General features: G+C 50.3%; 1 protein-coding gene across 2 annotated transcripts in view; it reads left to right on the top strand.

Moving 5' to 3' along the window:
* Positions 1-2,867: 2,867 nt before the first annotated feature.
* LOC137432808 (disabled homolog 2-interacting protein-like) overlaps positions 2,868-20,711 on the top strand; it is a 43,433-nt gene continuing 25,589 nt past the window's right edge. The window contains exons 1-2 of one of the 2 annotated variants that reach the window (XM_068125034.2): positions 2,868-3,836; positions 4,368-4,471. In XM_068125034.2, the coding sequence (XP_067981135.2) occupies positions 3,816-3,836; positions 4,368-4,471 (125 nt within the window). In that variant the 5' untranslated portion in view covers positions 2,868-3,815. Of the gene's footprint in view, positions 3,837-4,144; positions 4,167-4,367; positions 4,472-20,711 lie in introns of those variants that run through there. The other variant, XM_078783642.1, reaches the window with a different exon arrangement.

Below are 20,711 nucleotides of genomic sequence, written 5' to 3'. Positions count from 1 at the left end.
CCCACCGGATCTTGATCTGGACCCGAACCAAAATCTAATCGGCTTGTTTTTAATCACTTAACCACACATCCACCTAGTTTTGTCATAAGTCAAACACAAATTTTTGAATTATCATGCTACATATAGTTTTTGGCACTAACTCAATGGTGAAGAATCACTTAAACGATCATATCCCGATTCCGATCTTCACCAAAATCGAATAAATTCGTCCTTGTCGCACACCCAACCTGCCCACCAAATTGCATCCGAATTCTGCCAAAACCTTTTGAGATATCCTGTTCACAGGCAGACGGGTGAAAACATAACTTCCGCCCACCTTTCGTGGTGGAGGTAACAAGGAGCTGATACTCTAGGTACCCCGCCTTTTGGGTGGTTTGAGGAATAGATATCTAATATGAGAGCGAGATCTTAAACAGTTTTTTAAATATTGCAACCAACATGGTTGCCATTTTAACAAAATTCAGCCAATCACCTCTGTGATCTAATCAGGCTGAGATAATGTCACGAGGAATAGATATCTGCAATATGAAAGCTAAATATTCAACTGGTTTTGAAATATTGCAGACAAAAGTACACGGACGGATGAACAGCCGGACGTAGCTCATTTTGACGTTCCCCCTCCCCGAGAGCCTTGTCCGAGAGCCGAGGGACAAAAAGTGCATGGTTGGATATTAGGATGCAGAGAAAATAGTGATGGTGCATATATGGGATTTGAAGGTAAGCTGCAAAAGGTTTTTGAAGTGTAAAGAACACAAACCCGATTGCAACACTTGCTCGACCAGGATGTTGTTGCATCCTGAACAAGCTCCAGGCCTGCATAGCCTGGTGACTTTTCAATAAAAGTGCATTCCTTTATTGTACTTTTATTCTCGTAATAACAAAACAATCTTTATTGCACTAATTAATTGGCTTTTTGACATTTACCACAAAATAATTACATTTTACAACATGGAATTTTGCCAGATTGCTTGGAGATGGTTGTGATGATTTTACAGCCATGAGCATCCGATGAAAAGCCAAAACTGTGATTTGGTCACTATTTGAAGATGGGGTCCGGCAGAATAACCCCCAGGATTCTTGTCATTTGGCTTGGTCTGGGTTTGATTTTTTTTCCCCAATTGACTATGCCGGCCCAGCGCTTTGGATGGATGTTAAGCTGGCCGATCCATCTGCTAGTATTCAGTGTTGGATGTTAGATTTTTTTCACATCTCAACATTTCGAAGACACCAGTCTATGACCGAGCTATGAAACGATTCCATCTTTTTATTTTTTATTTTTCCAATATCGAGGCTCGTGGAAGAGGGAGCTAGCTGACGGTGAAAAGGCGATGTACTGAAAGTGGGACAACACAAGGATTGGCATGAAAGAACAGGAAAAGAAGACATGGAGGAGTGGAGGAAATGTAACCGAGACAAGCAAGAGGGTTGGGTTAGGTAGGGTTAGTGGGGGTACAAAAGATTGGTGGTGAAACACCCACTTAGTCCTGAAGGGAAAAGTGTTGAACCGTCTCTGGAAAGCAGTTTCACAAATGGGAGAAAATAGGAACAAAAAAGTGGAGGCGTGTGCTAAGCCTGGATTTTGGAAGTTAACCAAGAGGGGAGTTCATGGAAGAACACATCCATCCTCGAAGCTGGGGAGTGTCGGAGAGAAAGTAGATGAAGCTAGCGGGAAGAGGCGTTAAAAAGAGGTCACCGACCTGCCTGCGATTATAAGAACAGTCCTGCTTCGGCCTCATCACAGGAGATTCCAATAATGTTGAGCTATAGATTCCATAGATCCAGGAGAGACTGATATGATGCTGGAGCACCAGCCCATAGTGGAGAGCAGTGCTTCAATGAGATATGGACAAAGGCCTTGTAGACCGAGTAGCTCTGATTTTCCATGGAAAGACATGGATAGACGGAGGATTCCCAGTCTGTGACTGGTTTTGTAGGCCAGCTTTGCTATGTGGTTGCCCCAAGATAGGTCGTGGCTGATGGTAAGGCCGAGAAGTTGAAGAGGCAACCTCTGCCAGTGGCTGACCACGGAAATAGACTGGTGGGTTTGTTTGAAAATCCTTCCAGAGCAACAGAGCCATTTTCCCAGATTGAAAGACGTTTTATTTCTTGGAGCAGCATCTAATCAATTCCAGGTTTCGGGACTGGCTTTCCTGGTGGGTTGTCTTTATCCATGGGCAGGCCTTCCAATTTGCCTATGTTTCCCAGTGGGTTGTGTTTTCCCAGTGAGCTCGTTCCTGGAAAGGACATTGAGCTTGCTTCTGTGAATGAACAAGATTTTAATGGAATGTGAATCTCTTGAGGCTGTAGTTGTATATTTTAAAGTAAAACAGCTGCTCTGCTCTCAAAAGGGAAGGTTTTCTTGACGTTTTGACAGGAGAGGCTGACATTTTGCAGATCTGGGTTGGTAAAACTGTTGTTGAACAAAAGCTCCTGAGAACAAGACACGAAATTGTTGATTGCTCCATGAGCTGTGTCTGAATCCAGCATTTCACTATTTCGGAAATGAATCCTCGGATGGAGGTCAGAGGTCGCATTGAGCGAGTTCGACTTGGTGTTTATTTATTTATTTATTATTAATGAGCAACTTTCATTCGAGGTCTCCGAAGTGCACCACAGCCCTTTTTGTGGTATCGAACAAAACAGTATGATGTAACAGAGTGATCCTGAGTTTAATTTAACCTCAAAATTTGACATTCATTGTCAAAGGTCAGACGAGCAGGAGACCCGGCCCAAAATGAAGCAAAGTCCCCATACCACCATTTTGTAACTGTCAGGAGGTTTTCCGACAAAGATAAGAGATAAAGAAAGGTGTGTGATCGTGGTTGCACTCGGGTGGAGGGGAATGGCTCCACCCAGGGAAGGGCAGTGGATACAGTTACAGTGCAAAGGATTATTTTTACCTTCAAGATAACACAGTCATTGTACGCGGTTGAACAGGTGCGTTGATTGCGTTTTACCATCTTTTCTTCCCGCCGGGATGTCGTTCATGGTGTGACGATTGCAGTGCGGTGGTAAAATCGGTTATACTACGTTGTTTGTACAAAAAGCTGAAGTTTCGAGCGATAACGACTGTTTCGAAACTGCAGTGCGGAGCGGCCCGTTTGGCACGTCGGGACTTGTGTGTTTTCGGGTGTGTCTCTCTTACCCTCTGGCTTATCATGCACAACGGGGGCGCAACGCAACCCGGACTCGCCTTGCACTTGTGTACACGGGCGCTCAGATTCGCCTCGTATGAGTGTGCAATGGGATTAGGACCAGGACATTAGCCCTGGGACCAGTACTTGCCTTGTTCAGGAGCGCTCTGGTATCCGGGGTACTCTGAGCTTACTGGGACTTGGGCTGGCACTCTGACCTTACTGGGACCTGCGCTGGCACTCTGAGCTTACTGGGACCTGGGCTGGCATTCTGAGCTTACTGTGACCTGCGCTGGCACTCTGAGCTCACTGGGACCTGGGCTGGCACTCTGAGCTCACTGGGACCTGGGCTGGCACTCTGAGCTTACTGTGACCTGCGCTGGCACTCAGCTTACTGGGACCTGGGCTGGCATTCTGAGCTTACTGGGACCTGGGCTGGCATTCTGAGCTTACTGGGACCTGGGCTGGCATTCCGAGCTTACTGGGACCTGGGCTGGCACTCTGAGCTCACTGGGACCTGGGCTGGCACTCTGAGCTCACTGGAACCTGGGCTGGCACTCTCAGCTCACTGGGACCTGGGCTGGCACTCTGAGCTCACTGGAACCTGGGCTAGCACTCTCAGCTCACTGGGACCGAGAGCTTGCGGACATCGCTGCTGGTTCACTTCTCAGTGTGTCGAATATGCACTCGCTGAGCTCCAAAGTACGTTCGTGCAGCCTCGCTGTGTTTTCTCATTAATAATAACGCCCCCGGTGTTGTTTGCGTTGAAATTCCAACGTGTTTGTCGAACAGGTGTTGATGTCGGTCTCACTTACCTGATCGTTCACTCTTTGCCTCGGTTTGCAACGAATGACACCTACGGTATCTCCCAATTGTAGTGGAGATGGTGCAGCTCGAGTTCATTTATTCCCGTTTGCTTTTACAGCTCAAAGTCCAAGGTCATTACAGTTGCGTCAAGCTCGAACCGAACTCTCGTCTAAGTGAACCTCTCGGTTCCCTTCTGTCGACCTTTTATCACCTTTAGGGTACTAGGTAAACGGTGGGCGGGACGTATCCAACGTATTAAATCGTTTTATTTCCTTAATAATTCCCAAAGGGAGATTCCGTCCCAGAATAAGGAAACTGATGAAACATTACCTAGCGAGTCACCTTCGATGAATATCAAACGGTAAGTCCCAGCGTGCAGGTTCACGTTCCCTTACAGGTGTTGACTGTGTGTCCCACGTGGTGCAGGAGGCAGTTTCCTTATCAGAGGATCTACAGATGGCTGGAAAACGAAACAAGGTCACAAAGTGTGTCAGTTTCAGACTCCTCATCGGTCCAAGGAGGTTGAGGAGGTGAGCAGATCATTTGTATTCATTTTGAGATGCAGTAGATTTATTATTTAATCTGTGTTGGTACACCAGGTGGGCTACTCTTCAGGTGCTTAGGGACCAGATTCAGTTAACGCCGAGTGGGGTTAAAACTTTGGTCGACCTCCCCCTAAAGCTCGGTGTGTTCCATTCCGACACAATGTCACAACACAAAAATGGGATGATGGGAACGAGGAGGGCCATTGATGTCGGCGTGGTGTTGATCCATGAAGAGGAGCCATGATGGTCCATTCTGGATTGGACCGCAGAGCTTTACCTTGACTAGTGTGGCTCATTGATTGTAGGACAAGGATGTTGGTTCCACTATGGACGAGACCACTAGCCGATGACCAGTTCACCATCTGTTAAGCATATTAAAGGGGCCCAGGATCAATATTTGGTGGGGGGGGGGGGGGAGGGAGAGGGAGTCACTCAATCCCTATAACCCCTCCCAACTCCATTGCACCATCCCCTCACCTCGAAAATATAAAGTGTCAAACGATGTCACCGTTTCACAAAGAAACCAACAAAGGTATTTCAGTAACCTGAGAGCTGCACACCTGGGCTGTAGTCTCACAGTGAGCTCACTACAAATTGTTAGAAATACAGTATTCTTATAAGTAAGTCAAGTTCAGATTATACTGGATGTGATCAATTATTTAACTTTTTATCCACGTCACATCCTATAATCTACAGTCTACACAGTATTACCTACATGCAAGTGCAAGTTGTGCGATTGTGTCTGACTGAACAGGGTAAGCGTCATAACAACAGCACATATAATGTTGAATGATACCTCATTTAAGAGTTCTTGGGTCCTCGCAGTCCATGTGGCCATTGACAAACATGAACATTCATGCAATTTTGGGTTATGTGATTTTTTTATTTTTTTTTGTGCTGTATAAGCCCAAAGTCACTGGTTCACAACATACCAAAAGTAAAAGATAATATAACCACAAACTATTCATACAGTTCCGTCCATCGTAAAATTACTTGCGTCCATTTACTTCACCGAGAAACCGTAGGAGTCTTGATGCGGATTTGGGGGGGGGGGGGGGGTAGGGAGGGGGGTGGGGGCAGGAGAATGGGAGTTGCATACGTGGGTTTTGGGATGGGGGTGGTTTGTGGTTTGGAGGGGAGGGTTTCGGACTTGGGGTTGGAAGGGGAAGGGTTGTTTGGAGGGGAGGGGTTGCAGACTTTGGGCTTGGGGATGACGGCGGGGGGGGGGGAGGGGGGTTGAGGACTTGAATGAAGGAGTAGGAGAGGATAGAGAGGTTGGGGTGGGGGCAGAGAGGGATGTTGTCGCATAAACTGACACAAAAACCATGCGATTTATTCCAAGACACAAGTCTGTTTATTCCACAGCACTTAACACTCCCACTTACAAGATGGCCCCTCTCTCTCGGTCACCATCCCACTTCCTCTTTTTTTTTTTCTTTTTTTTTTTTGTATACAAGATCGAGGCTCGTGAAAGAGCGAACATTAATCACACAGAAAGACAAACCGACACATAAAACATATAACATCGGGAGCGGTAGACAAGATGGGGAGAGAGGGGGAAGGACACAAACACAACATTTGAGACCAGGGACCGAGAGACATGGAGACATCGAGAGATCTGAGAGAGGGCGAGGGCTTTGGGGGGGGGGGGGGGCATGGGAAGGGGGCGGTGGGAGAGGTATAAAACATATGGACACTGCCAGGACTTCCAGGAAAGAAGTTGGAATTTCAAACAAGGTGGATCTGGGGTGAATTAGCGGGGGTAGAAAAGATCAAGGTTTTGGATGGGGGAAGATAAGAGATGGTGGTGAACAGCTGTTTTAAAGACCTGGAGGGAGGAGTGGGATTGAAGGGAGTGAGGGAGTTTGTTCCAGAGGCGGGAGAAAAGAGGAATGAAAGAGTGAAGGTGAGCAGAGAGCCGAGATTTCGGCAGTTTAACCATCAGAGGGTTGCTGGCAGATCTTGTGCGACCTGTAGGAATATTTGGGGGACAGAGCACAGAGAGAGCTGGGGGTGCAAGGCCGGAGAGGAGTCGGTAGAAGACAGAAAGACCACCTACCCGCCTGCGGTGAGTGAGTGAAAGGCCCTCAGAGATAGCTTCATCGCGGGAGATTCCAATAATTCTGAAAGCTTTGGTTTCAACAGCGTGAAGCCGAGCTCGGTGTGAGGCAGGAGCACCGGCCCATAGGGGAGAACAGTATTCCATTGAGCTGCGGATGAAAGCCTTGTATGTGGTGAGGAGCTCAGGTGTGCCGAGGAAGGACTTCGCACGATGGAGGATGCCCAGTCGGCGACTGGCTTTGGAGGCCAGCTTGGAAATGTGGTTTTCCCAAGAAAGATCATGGCAGATAGTGAGACCCAAAATCTTGAGCGACAGAACTTCTTGGAGAGGATTGTTGAGAAAGTAGATGGGAGGGTTGTCCAGTCGATCTTTTCGGAGAGACATAGTAAGAGTGTGAGATTTGTCAGGATTGAAAGACATGTTCCACTTGTTTGACCAGTCTGTGATTTTGTCCAGGTCTTCAGAGAGTGAGGAGGCAGCAGACTGCCGATCTGAGGGAAGAGGAATGGAGTGGCAGAGAGTGGAGTCATCAGCAAAGAGATAGAGAGGATTTTCGAGAGAGTCAGAGAGATCATTGATGAAGACCAGAAAAAGCACGGGGCCCAGAACACTGCCTTGGGGAACTCCAGCCTGAACAGGAAGAGGAGATGAGAGAAACCCATTCAGGGCCACACGTTGACGACGACTAGAGAGGAAGTCCGCCAGCCATGCGTGGAGATTTCCATGGATACCAAAGGAGGAGAGTTTGGTGAGCAGAGCGGGGTGCCAGACCGTGTCGAAGGCACGTGATATGTCGAGGGAGACAGCTCTAATTTCCTGTTTGGCATTGAGGACCTCCATCCATTGTTGAGACAGCAGAAGCAGCATGTCCAGAGTAGAGTGACCTGGTCTGAAACCAAATTGATGATCAGAGATCAAGCCATTGGAGAAGAGGAAAGATTTCATATCCGAAGCAATGATGGATTCCATGACTTTGCTGATAATTGGGAGAAGGCTGATTGGTCTGTAGTTGCTAGGATCTGTTTTTGCACCTTTTTTGTGCAAAGCGGTGATGTTGGCTGATTTCCAAGCAGATGGCAGTTGACCTTGAGCAAAAGAGAGGGTGAAGAGAACAGAGAGAGGGTGAGATAGAGCAGCAGAGCAGGATTTTAGGACAGGACCCGTGGGCTGATGCCGTCGGGTCCAGTTGCAGAATCAGAGTCGAGGGTTGACAGAAACTTTTCCACCTTGTCAGGAGGAAAGGACACGGAGTCCAGGAGCAGCAGGGTACGACTGGGTATGGTGGGTACAGAGAGGGATGGGTTTGGGACACAAGATTTAGAGGCAAACACAGAGTTGAGGCATTCAGCTTTTTCACGTGCGGAGTCAGCTGTGTAGCCGTTTGAGGTAAGGGAGGGGATGGAGGGGGAACAAACACCAGAAACGGATTTGACCAGATGCCACCAGGATTTGGAAGAGGGAGACAGATAAGAGAGTTCGGTCTTGAGAACGGAGAGATATTGTTTCCTGGCTCTCCTGAGGGTGGACACACACTTGTTTCGGGCTTTGTGAAAGGAAATGAGATTTCCTTCCGTTGGATTTGCTTTCCAGGAGACGAAGGCAAGTTGTTTCTGGGCAACAGCCTCACCACAAGATTCCGTGTACCATGGACGGGAGGAAGGGTATGACAACTGAAGACGAGATGGGATAAATCTGTGCATGAGAGAGAGCAATTTACTTTGGAAGAATTCCCAGGATGAGTTGATGTCAGAGGTGGTAGAGATGGGAGACCAGTCCAGACTCTTACATCCTCATGTCTCTTCACAACAATCCACAACAACATTTGGAAAGAACTTTACATTTTCCCCCTCTCCCACCAAGTTCAAGTATGGAATAAAGCCACAAATTCCCAAAAATGGTTAGGGTGCTGGCGGACTCTGAGGCCATTGGTTTAAACCCTCCTATATCAGCCATATTGCCTGTATTAGTAGGGCATACACCTCCCCCCCCCCCCCCCCCCCCCAGCTGGCTGGATATATTCAAAGGCTGGGTTGGCTGGCAGGGCCACAATTTTCCACAGTCTGCTGTGTGCCACCTAGACCCATTCTGAAGCTGAAAGATCACGTCTTTCCAATCCAAGCCGTCTTGATCGCGTCCAAGCTGTCTGCTGACACGTAGGGCGGACAAAAAAGACTGCATCTTGTTTTTCCGATGAAGTTGCTTAACCTTGACCCGATCCTCGACCTGTAACACAGGTGGCCTTGATCCGTGCACCTTTTAATTATTTTGTAAAAATTCCTACAAAAAAGAAAATTCCACTTTGATATAATGGGGTACGATGTGTAGATCATACACACAAAAAAAAAAACTCAATTCAAGCCATTTTAAATCACACTGTAACACAACAAAATGTGAAAAAAGTCAAGGGGTTTGAATACTTTCTGAAGGCACTGTAAATCTGTTCATTGACAGTAGTAGTTCATGTCCAGTCATTAACGTTGCTGGTGAGGCCCTGTTTGTGTGTGGTGGTGTGCTGTGTTTTCCTGTAGTGCAAGAGGGTCTGCAGTAGAGCTGTTTGGCATGTGCAGCCTTGCGTTAGGTGTGCTTAAATGACATTATTGATGGATTGGTTGAATCTTTCCACGCCTCCATTGGCCTGTGGCTGATCCCACACTCTGAGCCCCGTATTGTTTCCATGGAAAGACATGGATCGACGGAGGATTCCCAGTCAGACGACTTGGGGTGTCAATATAAAACCAGTAACAATGTCGGAGACATGTGAATATGTCTAATCCCATTGAGGCTGAGATAAGTGGTGACTCAGATGAAACTAGATGGTATTCATAGAATACTTACCCTGCCCAGTTAACTTGGTGCAAGCCAACTCTTCTGTTTTTGAACTTTTTTTTTTCTTTGATCCAATATGGCTGCCAGACTACGTGAGTGATGACGTCACAAATTCATATTCTCTAATATAATTGTTGCATAGATTATGCTCAATAAATTTCAAACTGATCAGACTAAGTGTTGTCCCTATCGAATTATGACGTCATAATTACGGCACCAATGAAGTCATCGTTAACAACACCTATTCCCCATGCAGAGTTCTTTACAATGAGCTATGTTTCAATTTTTCCATGGTGCGGTTTTGGAGAGAGATGCAACGTTTTTCGGTTTTTCCAAGATGGCGCCTGTACCATGTGACCTATGACGTCATAATTATTAAAATATTCTACAGGAGAAAGCGCTCCGATGGTGAAAATTTAGTGTCCATCAGACCAACAGTTGTAAAGAAACAAAATTGATACTGATCGGATGAAGCGTTATACTTGTCGAGTTATGACTTCATAATGAAGGCACTGGTGACATCATCATTAACATATCTTATTCCCCATGGGGAGTACTTGACATTGAGCCATGTTTCAATTTTTTTTCATGGAGTGGTTTCAGAGATATAGAGGAGCAAAGTTTTCCCAAGAGGGCGCCTGTACCACATGACCTTTGACGTTATAATATTCACAAAAAATTATTCAGGACACGCTCGTATGGTGAAAAATTCATGTCAATTGGACCAAGAATTGCAGCAGAGAAAAATAAATTCATACTGATCGAATCGAGCGTTGTACTTGTCGAATTATGACGTCATAATTAAGGTACCAATGACGTCATTAACATATCTTATTTCCCATGGGGAGTACTTGACAATGAGCCATGTTTCAATCTTTTCCATAGAGCGGTTTCGGTTCCTGTACCACGTGACCTATGACGTCATAATTATTAAAATTTACAGAAGGAGGCTCTCCTATGGTACAAATTTCGTGTCCATCGGACCAACAGTTGCAAAGGAAATTTTTACCACGTAGCCCATAGGACAAAGCCGTCTAGAACAGTGTTTGTCAGTCCGTATGTATGTATGTCCCCTCAAACGTATACCAATCAGAACTGAGGATCTGGTCACATGACAGGGTGATGTGAGTACGTCTGATGTCATTACGGCATACAACTGCTGACTCCACACTCTGGCATTTTGATTCCAATGCCGTTCATGCCGAACATATTGCCGAACATGTCATATATCACAATCGCCATGCTCGACCTTTACGTTCTTCATTCAGTGTGAAACACAAAACAAACCGAATGTTAAAATGATCATCAAATATCGAAAGCATCGACGTTACGGATCTTCCAAAGATACAGTACTTATAAACCTTAGGCTTCATGCCTTCACTCCTCACCTTCAGGCCTCTTTGGACAAATTAGCCCAGCTTTCTTAATACAGTCGTATTGTTTTCATCATAATAATAGCGCTAATACTAATAATATAGTAAATATAATCGTAACACTGCAATCCCTTTGTCATTATTGCAAAGTTTCTAGATTGAAGCGGTGTATGGTTCATGAATCAATGATAAGTTCGGTACAAATAACGCGAAAGTAAGGAATTAGCCTTGGTTTTTCTTTTTTTAGTAATACCATTTTTATAATAATGATAATGTAATGTTAATGTTATAGTAAATGTAATCATAACATTAATCCCTTCGTACTCGTAGTGACTGCAAAGTTACTGGAGGTTAAAACATATCATCTTCTATATATTAAAGTAGCGGCAGTTTTGTGTCCAGTCCTAACGTTTATGATGTCATTACGACGGCTGACTCCACCGACGGACATTTTTATTTTCTCGTTCACCCACACTGCGGGAGCGGCAGGAAGGGTCATTCCCCTTTGAGGTATATAGATTACAGTGAAGTGCGGTGCTACGCGCACAACTTGTTTGCCAAAAAAGGCAAGCCACAACGCGTAGGATCGAAACCAAAAGAGTCTTTATTGTAAAGCTCAAACTGTAGCACTGACTTGCTCGGGGCTGCGAGCCCCGTGTATATCCCGAGGCCACGCCTACCCCTCGGGCGTGGCCGACACCCCATTGGTGCGCGGAATGATGTCACCGCGCCAGCGAGCCATCGTGTCCGCCACACGCGCCCCCCAGAATTCCCGCGCACCTGAAGGGTCAGTTTGCGGGGCAAACGGATGACCCGGCCGAAGCGCCCTCTGGCGACTGGCGGTGTTTGGGATGCCGGGATGCCATCTGGGATGCCTCTGGCGGCATCTGGGATGGGTGCAGGCCAGGGGGGTGGCGTGCCGGCGGGGCTGGGCGGTGCCGGGGGTCCGCCCGCCGGGGGGCGGCCCCGACGCGGGGGCCGAGCCGCTTGCAGGGGGTGGTCCACGTCGAGGTGGGCCGGCTTGAGGCGGTCCACGGAAACGCGGTCAGGAGTACCGCCGATGTCCAGGGTGAAATACTTCGCCCCGGTCTCCAGGACGCGGAAGGGCCTGTCATACGGGGGGTCGCAGCGGTGTCCGGTGGGCATCGTGGTGGACGAAAACGTACTCCGCCGTACGAAGCTCCGGGGCGACGTGCGTTGGCGGGCACCCGTGGTGCGCCGTCGGCACCGGGGCGAACCTATGGGCGGTCTCCTGCAGTGCGGAGTCGGGGAGGAACTCGCCCGGCACCCGCAGCGGTTGTCCGAAGACCAACTCCGCCGCGGATGCGCGCAGGTCGTCATTGGGCGCCGTCCTGAGGCCCAGCAAGACCCAGGGGAGCCTGTCGACCAGCCGCCATCGCGGAGGGTGGCCCGGAGCGCGGCCTTCAAGGAGTGATGGAAGCGCTCGCACAGGCCATTGGCCTGGGGGTGGTAGGCCGTGGTGCGGTGCAGCTGGACGCCGAGCCCCCGCGCTACCGCCCCCCAGAGCTCCGAGGTGAACTGGGGGCCGCGGTCGGATGAGATGTCCGAGGGGGCGCCGAACCGGGCAACCCAGGTGGCGATAAACGCCTGCGCGACGTCCGCCGCCGTCGTCGCCGCCAAAGGCACGGCCTCCGGCCACCGGGTGGTGCCGTCCACCATGGTGAGGACGTGGGTGAAACCCCGCGAGGGGGGCAGAGGTCCCACCAAGTCCACGTGAACGTGTGTGGCGGTGCACCTTGGCACGCAAGGCACGTCCTGGCCCAATCGCGGACGGCCTTCCGGAGGCCATGCCAGACGAACTTGTCGGCGACCAGCCTCTGGGAGGCCTTCGTGCCCGGGTGGGACAGGCCGTGGATGGCGTCAAAAACCTGGCGCTGCCAGCCTGCGGGCACGATGGGGCGAGGCAGGCCGAGGGAGACGTCGCACAAGATGGCCGTGCCCGTGCCGTCGAACGGCACCTCGGTGACGCGGAGGCCCGTGACGGCGGTCCGCAAGGCCTGGACGTCGGGGTCGGCGGTCTGGTCCGCCGCGATCCGGGCATAGTCGATCCCGAGGTGGACCGCGTGGGCGACGGACCGGGAAAGGCAATCCGCCACCGGGTTGTCCTTCCCCGCGACATGCCGGATGTCCGTCGTGTACTCGGACACGGCCGAGAGGTGACGCTGCTGCCGGGCCGACCACGGCTCGGCGACCTTGGCCATCGCGAAGACCAGAGGCTTGTGGTCGACGAAGGCCGTGAACGAACGGCCCTCGAGCAGATGGCGGAAATGCCGGACCGCCAGGTGAAGCCCGAGGAGCTCGCGGTCGAAGGTACTGTACCGCCGTTCGTGCGGGCGGAGCTGCCGGCTAAAAAACGCCAGCGGCTGCCAAGCTCCCTTCACCCATTGCTCGTGCACCGCACCCACCGCGTAGTGCGACGCGTCGGTGGTGAGGGCGATCGGTGCATCAGGGGCCGGGTGCGCGAGCATGGTGGCGTTAGCCAAGGCGAGCTTCGCGCCCGCGAACGCCGCGTCCATCGGCTCGGTCCAAGCAACGTCACCTTTGCCCGGCTTCCCCCGGAGGGCCTCGTGCAGGGGGCGCAGGAGCTGGGCGACGCGGGGCAGGAAACGGTGGTAAAAGTTCACCATGCCCAGGAACTCCTGGAGCCCCTTGATCGTGCGGGGGCGCGGAAACCCCCTGACCGCCTCCACCTTGGCCGGTAAGGGGATGGCCCCGTGCCTGGTGACGCGGTGCCCCAAAAAGTCGATTTCGGCAACGCCGAACGGGCACTTGGCGTGGTTGATGATCAGGCCATGCCGGCCCTGGCGTTCGAAGAGAGTGCGGAGATGGCGGAGGTGCTCCTCACGGGACGCGCTTGCGACGAGGATGTCGTCCAGGTAGACGTAAACGAAGTCCAAGTCGCGCAAGATGCTGTCCATCAGCCGTTTGAATGCCTGAGCCGCATTCTTCAACCCGAAGGGCATCCGCAGAAACTCGAAGAGGCCGAATGGTGTGATGACGGCCGTCTTCGGTATGTCCTCCGGCCTGACGGGGACCTGGTGGTATCCGCGGATGAGGTCCACCTTGGAGAAGAGGGACATTTTCGCCAACCGGGCGGAAAAGTCTTGGATGTGGGGGACCGGGTAGCAGTCGGGGGTGGTAGCATCGTTGAGGCGGCGGTAGTCTCCGCAAGGCCGCCATCCCCCGCCGGGCTTCGGCACGATGTGCAGCGGCGATGCCCAAGCACTCTTGGAGCGCCGTGCGATGCCCAGCCGCTCCAGCGTAGCGAACTCCGCTTTCACCACCGCGAGCTTCGTCGGCTTGAGGCGGCGTGCCTGGGCGTAGACCGGTGGCCCGATGGTGGGGATGTGATGCTCCACCCTGTGCTTGACGGCCACTGCCGAGAAGGTGGGCCGCGTGAGGGCCGGGAAACTGGCGAGGAGGCGGGTAAAGTCATCCGCTGCCAGAAGCGTACAAACCAAACTCGCCGGGACGGAACCGTTTCGCAAGCCGCTTGGTGAGCCGCTCGGTGAGCCACTCAGTGAGCCGCTCAACGAGCTGCTCAGCGAACAAGCGAGCAAGCTTAAGGTTTCGGCCTGGACGAGCCGTCTGTGCTTCACGTCCACCAACAACCCATTTACACATAGGAAGTCCGCACCGAGCAATGCCATGGGCACGCTGGCGGTTACGAATGACCATTGAAAGCGCTGCCCTCCGAACCGCAGGGACAGGCAGCGCTTCCCGAATGTGCGTATGGGTGTACCGTTGGCTGCAAGCAATGCGGGGCCCCGGCCCGTGGTTCGCTTGTCGGACGTGTGGGCTGGGATGACGCTTACCTGCGCTCCTGTATCGCAGAGGAAACGGCGCCCGGACAAGGTGTCCGTGATGAATAAGAGGCTGCCGGAAATGCCGACGCTCAGTGCCGCTACCGAGCGCCGGCTCGGTCGTTTCCCGACTTGCCAAACGAGCACGGCGGGCAACACTTCTTAGCCTTGTGGCCGAACCTGGCATGGAAACGGCACCAGGCTTGCGGCGGGAGCGGCGGAGGCCACAGCTTTCGCAGCTGTGGTGGTGGAGGGCGGGGCGTGGCGGCAGCCACGAGGTGTGCATCCGCATCAGCCTCGGGATCCACGAGGTGTGCAGCCGCATCAGCCTCGGGATCCACGACGGCCGCACCGAAGCTCGCCCGCGTGTCACAAGCCGCGAAAAACTTGTCAGCCTCGACGGCCAGAGTGCAGGGTTCCCCTATTTTGGAACCGGCCAACGCGAGGCGTACCTGTGCCGGTAGCTGGCGTAGAAAAAGCGCCCGGAATAAAAAATCCGGGGCTTTGTCACCCAGCAATGACAGCATGTAATCCATCCGCACCGATGGTCGTGTGTCGCCGAGTTCGGGAAGGTCCAGGAGGCGGTCCGCCCGTTCGAACTCCGTGAGGCTGAACGTGGCGATGAGGAGACGTTTGAGCGCCTTGTACTTGTGCTCTGCCGGTGGGTGCCGCAGGATGGACACGACTCGGACGGCTGTGCCAGGCCCGAGGGCGGCGATCACGTGGTAGTAACGCGTCTCGTCCGCCGTTATTCCTCGAAGCTGGAACTGTGCTTTGGCCTGCACGAACCATACCTTGGCCTGTGCTTCCCAGAACTCAGGGAGCTTTACCGCGACCGCGTTGCTGGCCATGGCGCGTTCTGTGGTCAGCGACGGCTGAACCAATCGAGGTCACCAGTGAAGTGCAGTGCTACGCGCACAACCTGTTTGCCAAAAAAGGTAAGCCACAACGCGTAGGATCAAAACCAAAAGAGTCTTTATTGTAAAGCTCAAACTGTAGCACTGACTTGCTCGGGTTTGCGAGCCCCGTGTATATCCCGAGGCCACGCCTACCCCTCGGGCGTGGCCGACACCCCATTGGTGCGTGGAATGATGTCACCGCGCCAGCGAGCCATCGTGTCCGCCACAACAGTCTCTCTATGGTCAGGTCTCAAGAACATGGGGTGTGTGTTCATTTACCAAGTTTCTTGTGGAGAGATCGCAAAGTGGTTTAAGCATTCGAGCAAGCACTCCATTAAAAACCATTAAGGAACGGCTGGCTTGGCAAGCACTAGCTAGCTGCTTGGTAAATGAGCATAACTCGGGCTTCCTCCCTTTCAGTTTCGTGTTAAACAACAGGAAATGTGGGTTTCATTTGTGGTTTTCAAAACAAAACCGTAATTGGTGGGTTTCAAAAGGCCGCTACGAAAAATGCCATTTCAGCGCCAGGAAGAGTCATGTTATTTACCAAACCCTATTGGGGTATATAGATTACAGTAGATCTTCCCTCAGGTCTGTGAGTAAAACTTACCTCACGGATGTCGGGATTCCTCCAAATTTCCTTGTTTAATGTTATAGTCAGCATTAACGACTGTTTAAAAAGCTAATCATATGTGTTTGTGGTTTATAATATTTTACAAGCCCAGCTTCATCCACTGTTGGACTTCCGTTCTTGTTTTTTTCATACTGATGAGATCAAGCTTCTACCTGTCGAATTGTGACGTCATAATGGAGGCACCGATGACATCATCATTGACATATTTTATTCCCCATGGGGAGTACTTGACAATGCGCTTTGTTTCAACTTTTTCCATGAGCGGTTCGGGAAATATAGAGGTGTAGCGTTTTTTCCGAGATGGCGTCCGTACCACGTGACCTATGACGTGACAATTATCATTAAAATTATAACGGTGGAGGTGCTCCTGTGGTGAAAATTTGGTGTCAATCGGACCAACAGTTGCCGAGAAAATGAATTTTAAAAATGCAGGCATGTACACAGGTATACCACACGTACGCAACCGAATGCCTAACCATGCTTTTCGCTTCGCGAGCGCAGGGGTAATGAACTGTTGGCCACTATCCATGATAATGGCCTGTCACACCCCCAAATGAACTATCAGTGTCCAGTATGTGGATAATGGTCTGGGTGGTCCATTATGTGGATAATGGTCAGTATGTGGATAATTGCCTGATCCCACAGGAACAACCTCAGGCTACTTGGAGTGTAAATCATGTGACACTGATAGTGAGGAACACCATGAATTTCTCCACAAATGTCCATTTGCAGGTGTTCGCAGGAATGAGATGGCTAAAGCTGCGTTTACACGTCCCCGAGAGCCGGGGAATGACCCACGTGTGGACGCAAAACCGGTTCTCCGAGAGCTGAGTAATCATTCGCTGGCAAAAAGGTAGGGTAACTCCTCGGCTCTCGGGGAGAAAGATGCCACCAAGGGGTAAACCGCAGATTAATCGACCACATGCTGCACAGGTATGACCATTGCAGCACAGACATATTGGACTACTTTCGCTCGCTCGTTTGTGCCTGCGCGAAGAGACTCAAGGGTATACAAGGTCATCAAACTTTCGTGAGCTATTCCCCGACTTGCGGGATGCGTGTAGACGTGATGACAAAGGAGAAGAGTCTTGATTGTATGTGCGATAAGCAGTGGCCTCGAGAGGCAGGGACAACGTGTAAACGCAGTGTAAGTAAATGGCTGCAATGGAAGTGATCCAGGCTGTCCAGATTTGCCACTGATCAAACAAGCTGTACAGTCCTTCGCCAATGTTCCAATGTCATTGTCGATACCGGGCCACCACACCTGGTCACGCCAACACTGTTTGAGCTTGACAACATCCAGGTGACCCTCGTGAGCCATGTTTCGCACCTGTACGCACAGTATACTTGGTATCACTGTGCACTGTCCTCGTGCGGCACAGAAATCATTCCAACAAGATAGCTCGTCTTTGACCCTGAAAAACAGTATCAGTTTGTCTGCTACTCGGGCTGGCCAGCCCTCTTTCATGTAAGAATGCAGGTTGCAGAGAAGAGAGTCCTATTTTGATGCCTGTTGGAGCTGGAAGGGACACCACATCATGGAGGGACACCACACCATGCAACAGTTGTATCAGACCCTCCTCTGAGTCCTCTGGCTCAAAACTGGTGTCAGCAGCCATACCTGATTTGGATAGAATGTCTGCAATGCTATTGTGATGTCCCGCGGTCAACTGCAGCTGGAAATTCCACTGCTGGAGCCAGTCTGACCATCTGTACAATCGGAGTGGCTTGTGTCCGTGCCTGATGTGGACATCAATGCCATGATCGCCTTGTGATATTTTGAGGGTAAAGGCCCAGTCATACAGGCCCAGATGCTAGTGTTCACATGCCCAGATGCAAGTCAACAACTCCCTCTCTCTCGCACGGAATATTTCTGCTCCATGAGGCTCAAAGCATGGGAGTACAAGCTATGGTTTTCTCCATGCCACCCTGCACCTGGGACAGAACAGCTCTCAATGCCATCACTGAGGCATCACAATTGACCAACATGGCACTTTTGATGTAAAAATGCAACAGAAGAGGGGCTCTAGTTGGCTGAGTTTCCCACATGCATAGATCCGCTTGACAGGCCGCAGGGCCAGTTCCAGGAGGCTTCCTGAAGAACCGGACGTAACGGTGCAGTGATGGCACAAATTCCCAGTTGCAGGTGGCAAGAACCTATGTAGCAGGCTGTCATGCTAAGAAGGATGCAAGCTAAGAAGCAGATTGAAGGTCAGGGATGCAGTGAATCGCTTCCACATTGGACTGGAGAGGGGAAATCCCATAGGGTGACAGCCTAAATCACACAAATTCTAATTCAGACACTGCAAAAACACATTTGTCGCCATTCATTGTTAAGTTATGCTGGGTGACGTTTTGGAACATTTAAAGCAAGCGTTAATCATGCATTGAGGTGTTGGGACCATGTACCACACAGTCATGTACGAAAAAGTACAAGACTGGGATGCCAGTGAAGATGATTGACATAATCTTTTGAAAACAGCTGGGTGCGGAACTTTGTCCAAACAACATACCGGTGTAATGAAAAACTCCAGTATGAGTAAGGAAACCCATGAGGTCCCTGCTGTCTTATGGCGCTTTTCCATTGCACAGAACGGTACGGTACGGCACTGTACAGTACGGTTCGGTACGGTATGGTAATCCCTGTGTCGTTTTTCCATCACACAACAGAACCGTGAAAATTGGCGGAGTTATCTGAAGTGACGAAAAGAAAACGCCCAAAACGGTCTGCAGTATTGCTAGCTCCACCCATAGGTCCGGGTTCGGCTCGCTTGGTACCTATCCATAGCAGGAACCAAATTTAGCACGGGTACTTAGGTACGGTACGGTTTGCTTGGCAATGGAAAAACGAAAAAACGGATTTTGGTTACAGTACAGTATGGTACGGTACCGTAGTGGAAAAGCGCCATATGTCAAGGGGAACCTGGAGGTAACTTTGTTGTAGGTCCAACTTACTAAAAGCAGTAGAGCCATAGGAGCAGGTAGTATTTGTCAGGTGAATATTTGTCAGGTGTGAATATTTGTCAGGAATAATTGCCTTGTTCACAGCATGCAGGTACATGCGAATTCGAAGATATACAACATGGGAGTCAAGGTTGACAAAAAGAAACTGCATGCTACATAATCCCATGCTTAATGATGTCAAGTGCCATGTCCCCCATACAAAGGTGAAGGATGGGATGGGCATCCCATGGATGAACACAAGGATAACTACAGACTTGGCATTTAATATGGAATATATTTTTTGTGGGGGTGAACTTACTTTTCAAGTTGACTTTGAACCAAAAGTTCATTGGAATTATGTTGAAATTATTCTAGATTTTGTTAATGTGACCTTTAAAAGAAACAAAAACCACATTTGACATTTAGAAGCAAATAAATTGATCCTTGAAAGTGATGTGAGCTGAGATCGAACTCAATTCACGGACAGTACTGTGTTAAACTTCTTTACGTTTTCCAGAAGTATCTCTTTATTTTGCACATTAGCCAAATTTGTTTTCAACAAAAACAAAAGCTAAATTATGACTGGGATTACGGACAGTAAAATTACAGTTCAGTACTTCGTGTAACCCCCACGAGCATTCAGGAGAGCACGTACACGTCGAGGCATGCTGTTCACGAGATTTGCCAAGGTTTGGACAGGAATCGCTTGCCACGCAGTGAAAATAGCCTGCTGCAATTCACGCACAGAGGCAGGCTGCTGGTCCAAGTTGTCGATTTGACGCGTTAATTCTGCCCACAATTTCTCTATCGGATTCATATCCGGGGACATGGCAGGCCACTCCATATGCTCTACACCACGGTCAGCAAGAAAGTGTTGGATCATGCGAGCACGATGAGGCCGTGCATTGTCATCTTGGAAGACAAAGTTTCCTTGAAAGGCTGCACGAGCAAATGGAAGCAATGTTTCTTCCAGAATGACACTGTACTTGAACTGGTTCAGGTTTCCATTCAGATCAACCAGGTCAGTTTTGCCCCCTGCATGAAAAGCAGCCCAAACGGTCACCCCACCACCTCCAGCTTGGACTCTTGGCACTATACAATCTTCGTTGTGGGCTTCATGCACTTGTCTGCGCACTCGGACACGGCCATCTTGAAGATAGACCAGAAATCTAGACTCGTCACGGAAGGTCACGTGATTCCAGTGTCCTGGCTGCCATTGACGGTGCTCTCTGGCCCACTGCAATCGGCGCTGGCTGTGTTGTCTGGTCAGGCGTGGCTTTCTCAGGGGATGCCTGGCACGATAGCCTGCTTGAACCAGTCGTTGGTTGACTAGCCTTCTGGATACAGGCACATTTGTCAGTTGCTGCCACTCAGCCCTAAGCCGATTAGCTGACTTGGTACGGTCATTGCGGACTAAACGGTGCAGCTGGCGATCATCTCTCCTTGTGGTTCTGCGTGGATGTCCTGGCCTCGGTATCGGAGTAGGGACACCCCTCTGAGCATTTCGTTTCAGGATCTTTGACACCTGACCTTGAGTGATGCCATACTGCCGAGCAATAGCACGCTGTTTCATGCCAGAATTTCGTAAAGCCACCACTCCATGACAAACAGCATTGTCGAGTTGACGGACCATCTCCAGAGGAAGCGGCAATAACTTTTGTAGA

Source organism: Myxine glutinosa, chromosome 8 (genome assembly GCF_964187855.1).
Source record: "Myxine glutinosa chromosome 8, kmMyxGlut1.1, whole genome shotgun sequence".
Taxonomy (NCBI): domain Eukaryota; kingdom Metazoa; phylum Chordata; class Myxini; order Myxiniformes; family Myxinidae; genus Myxine; species Myxine glutinosa.
This window is presented reverse-complemented; position numbering and strand designations above follow the sequence as displayed.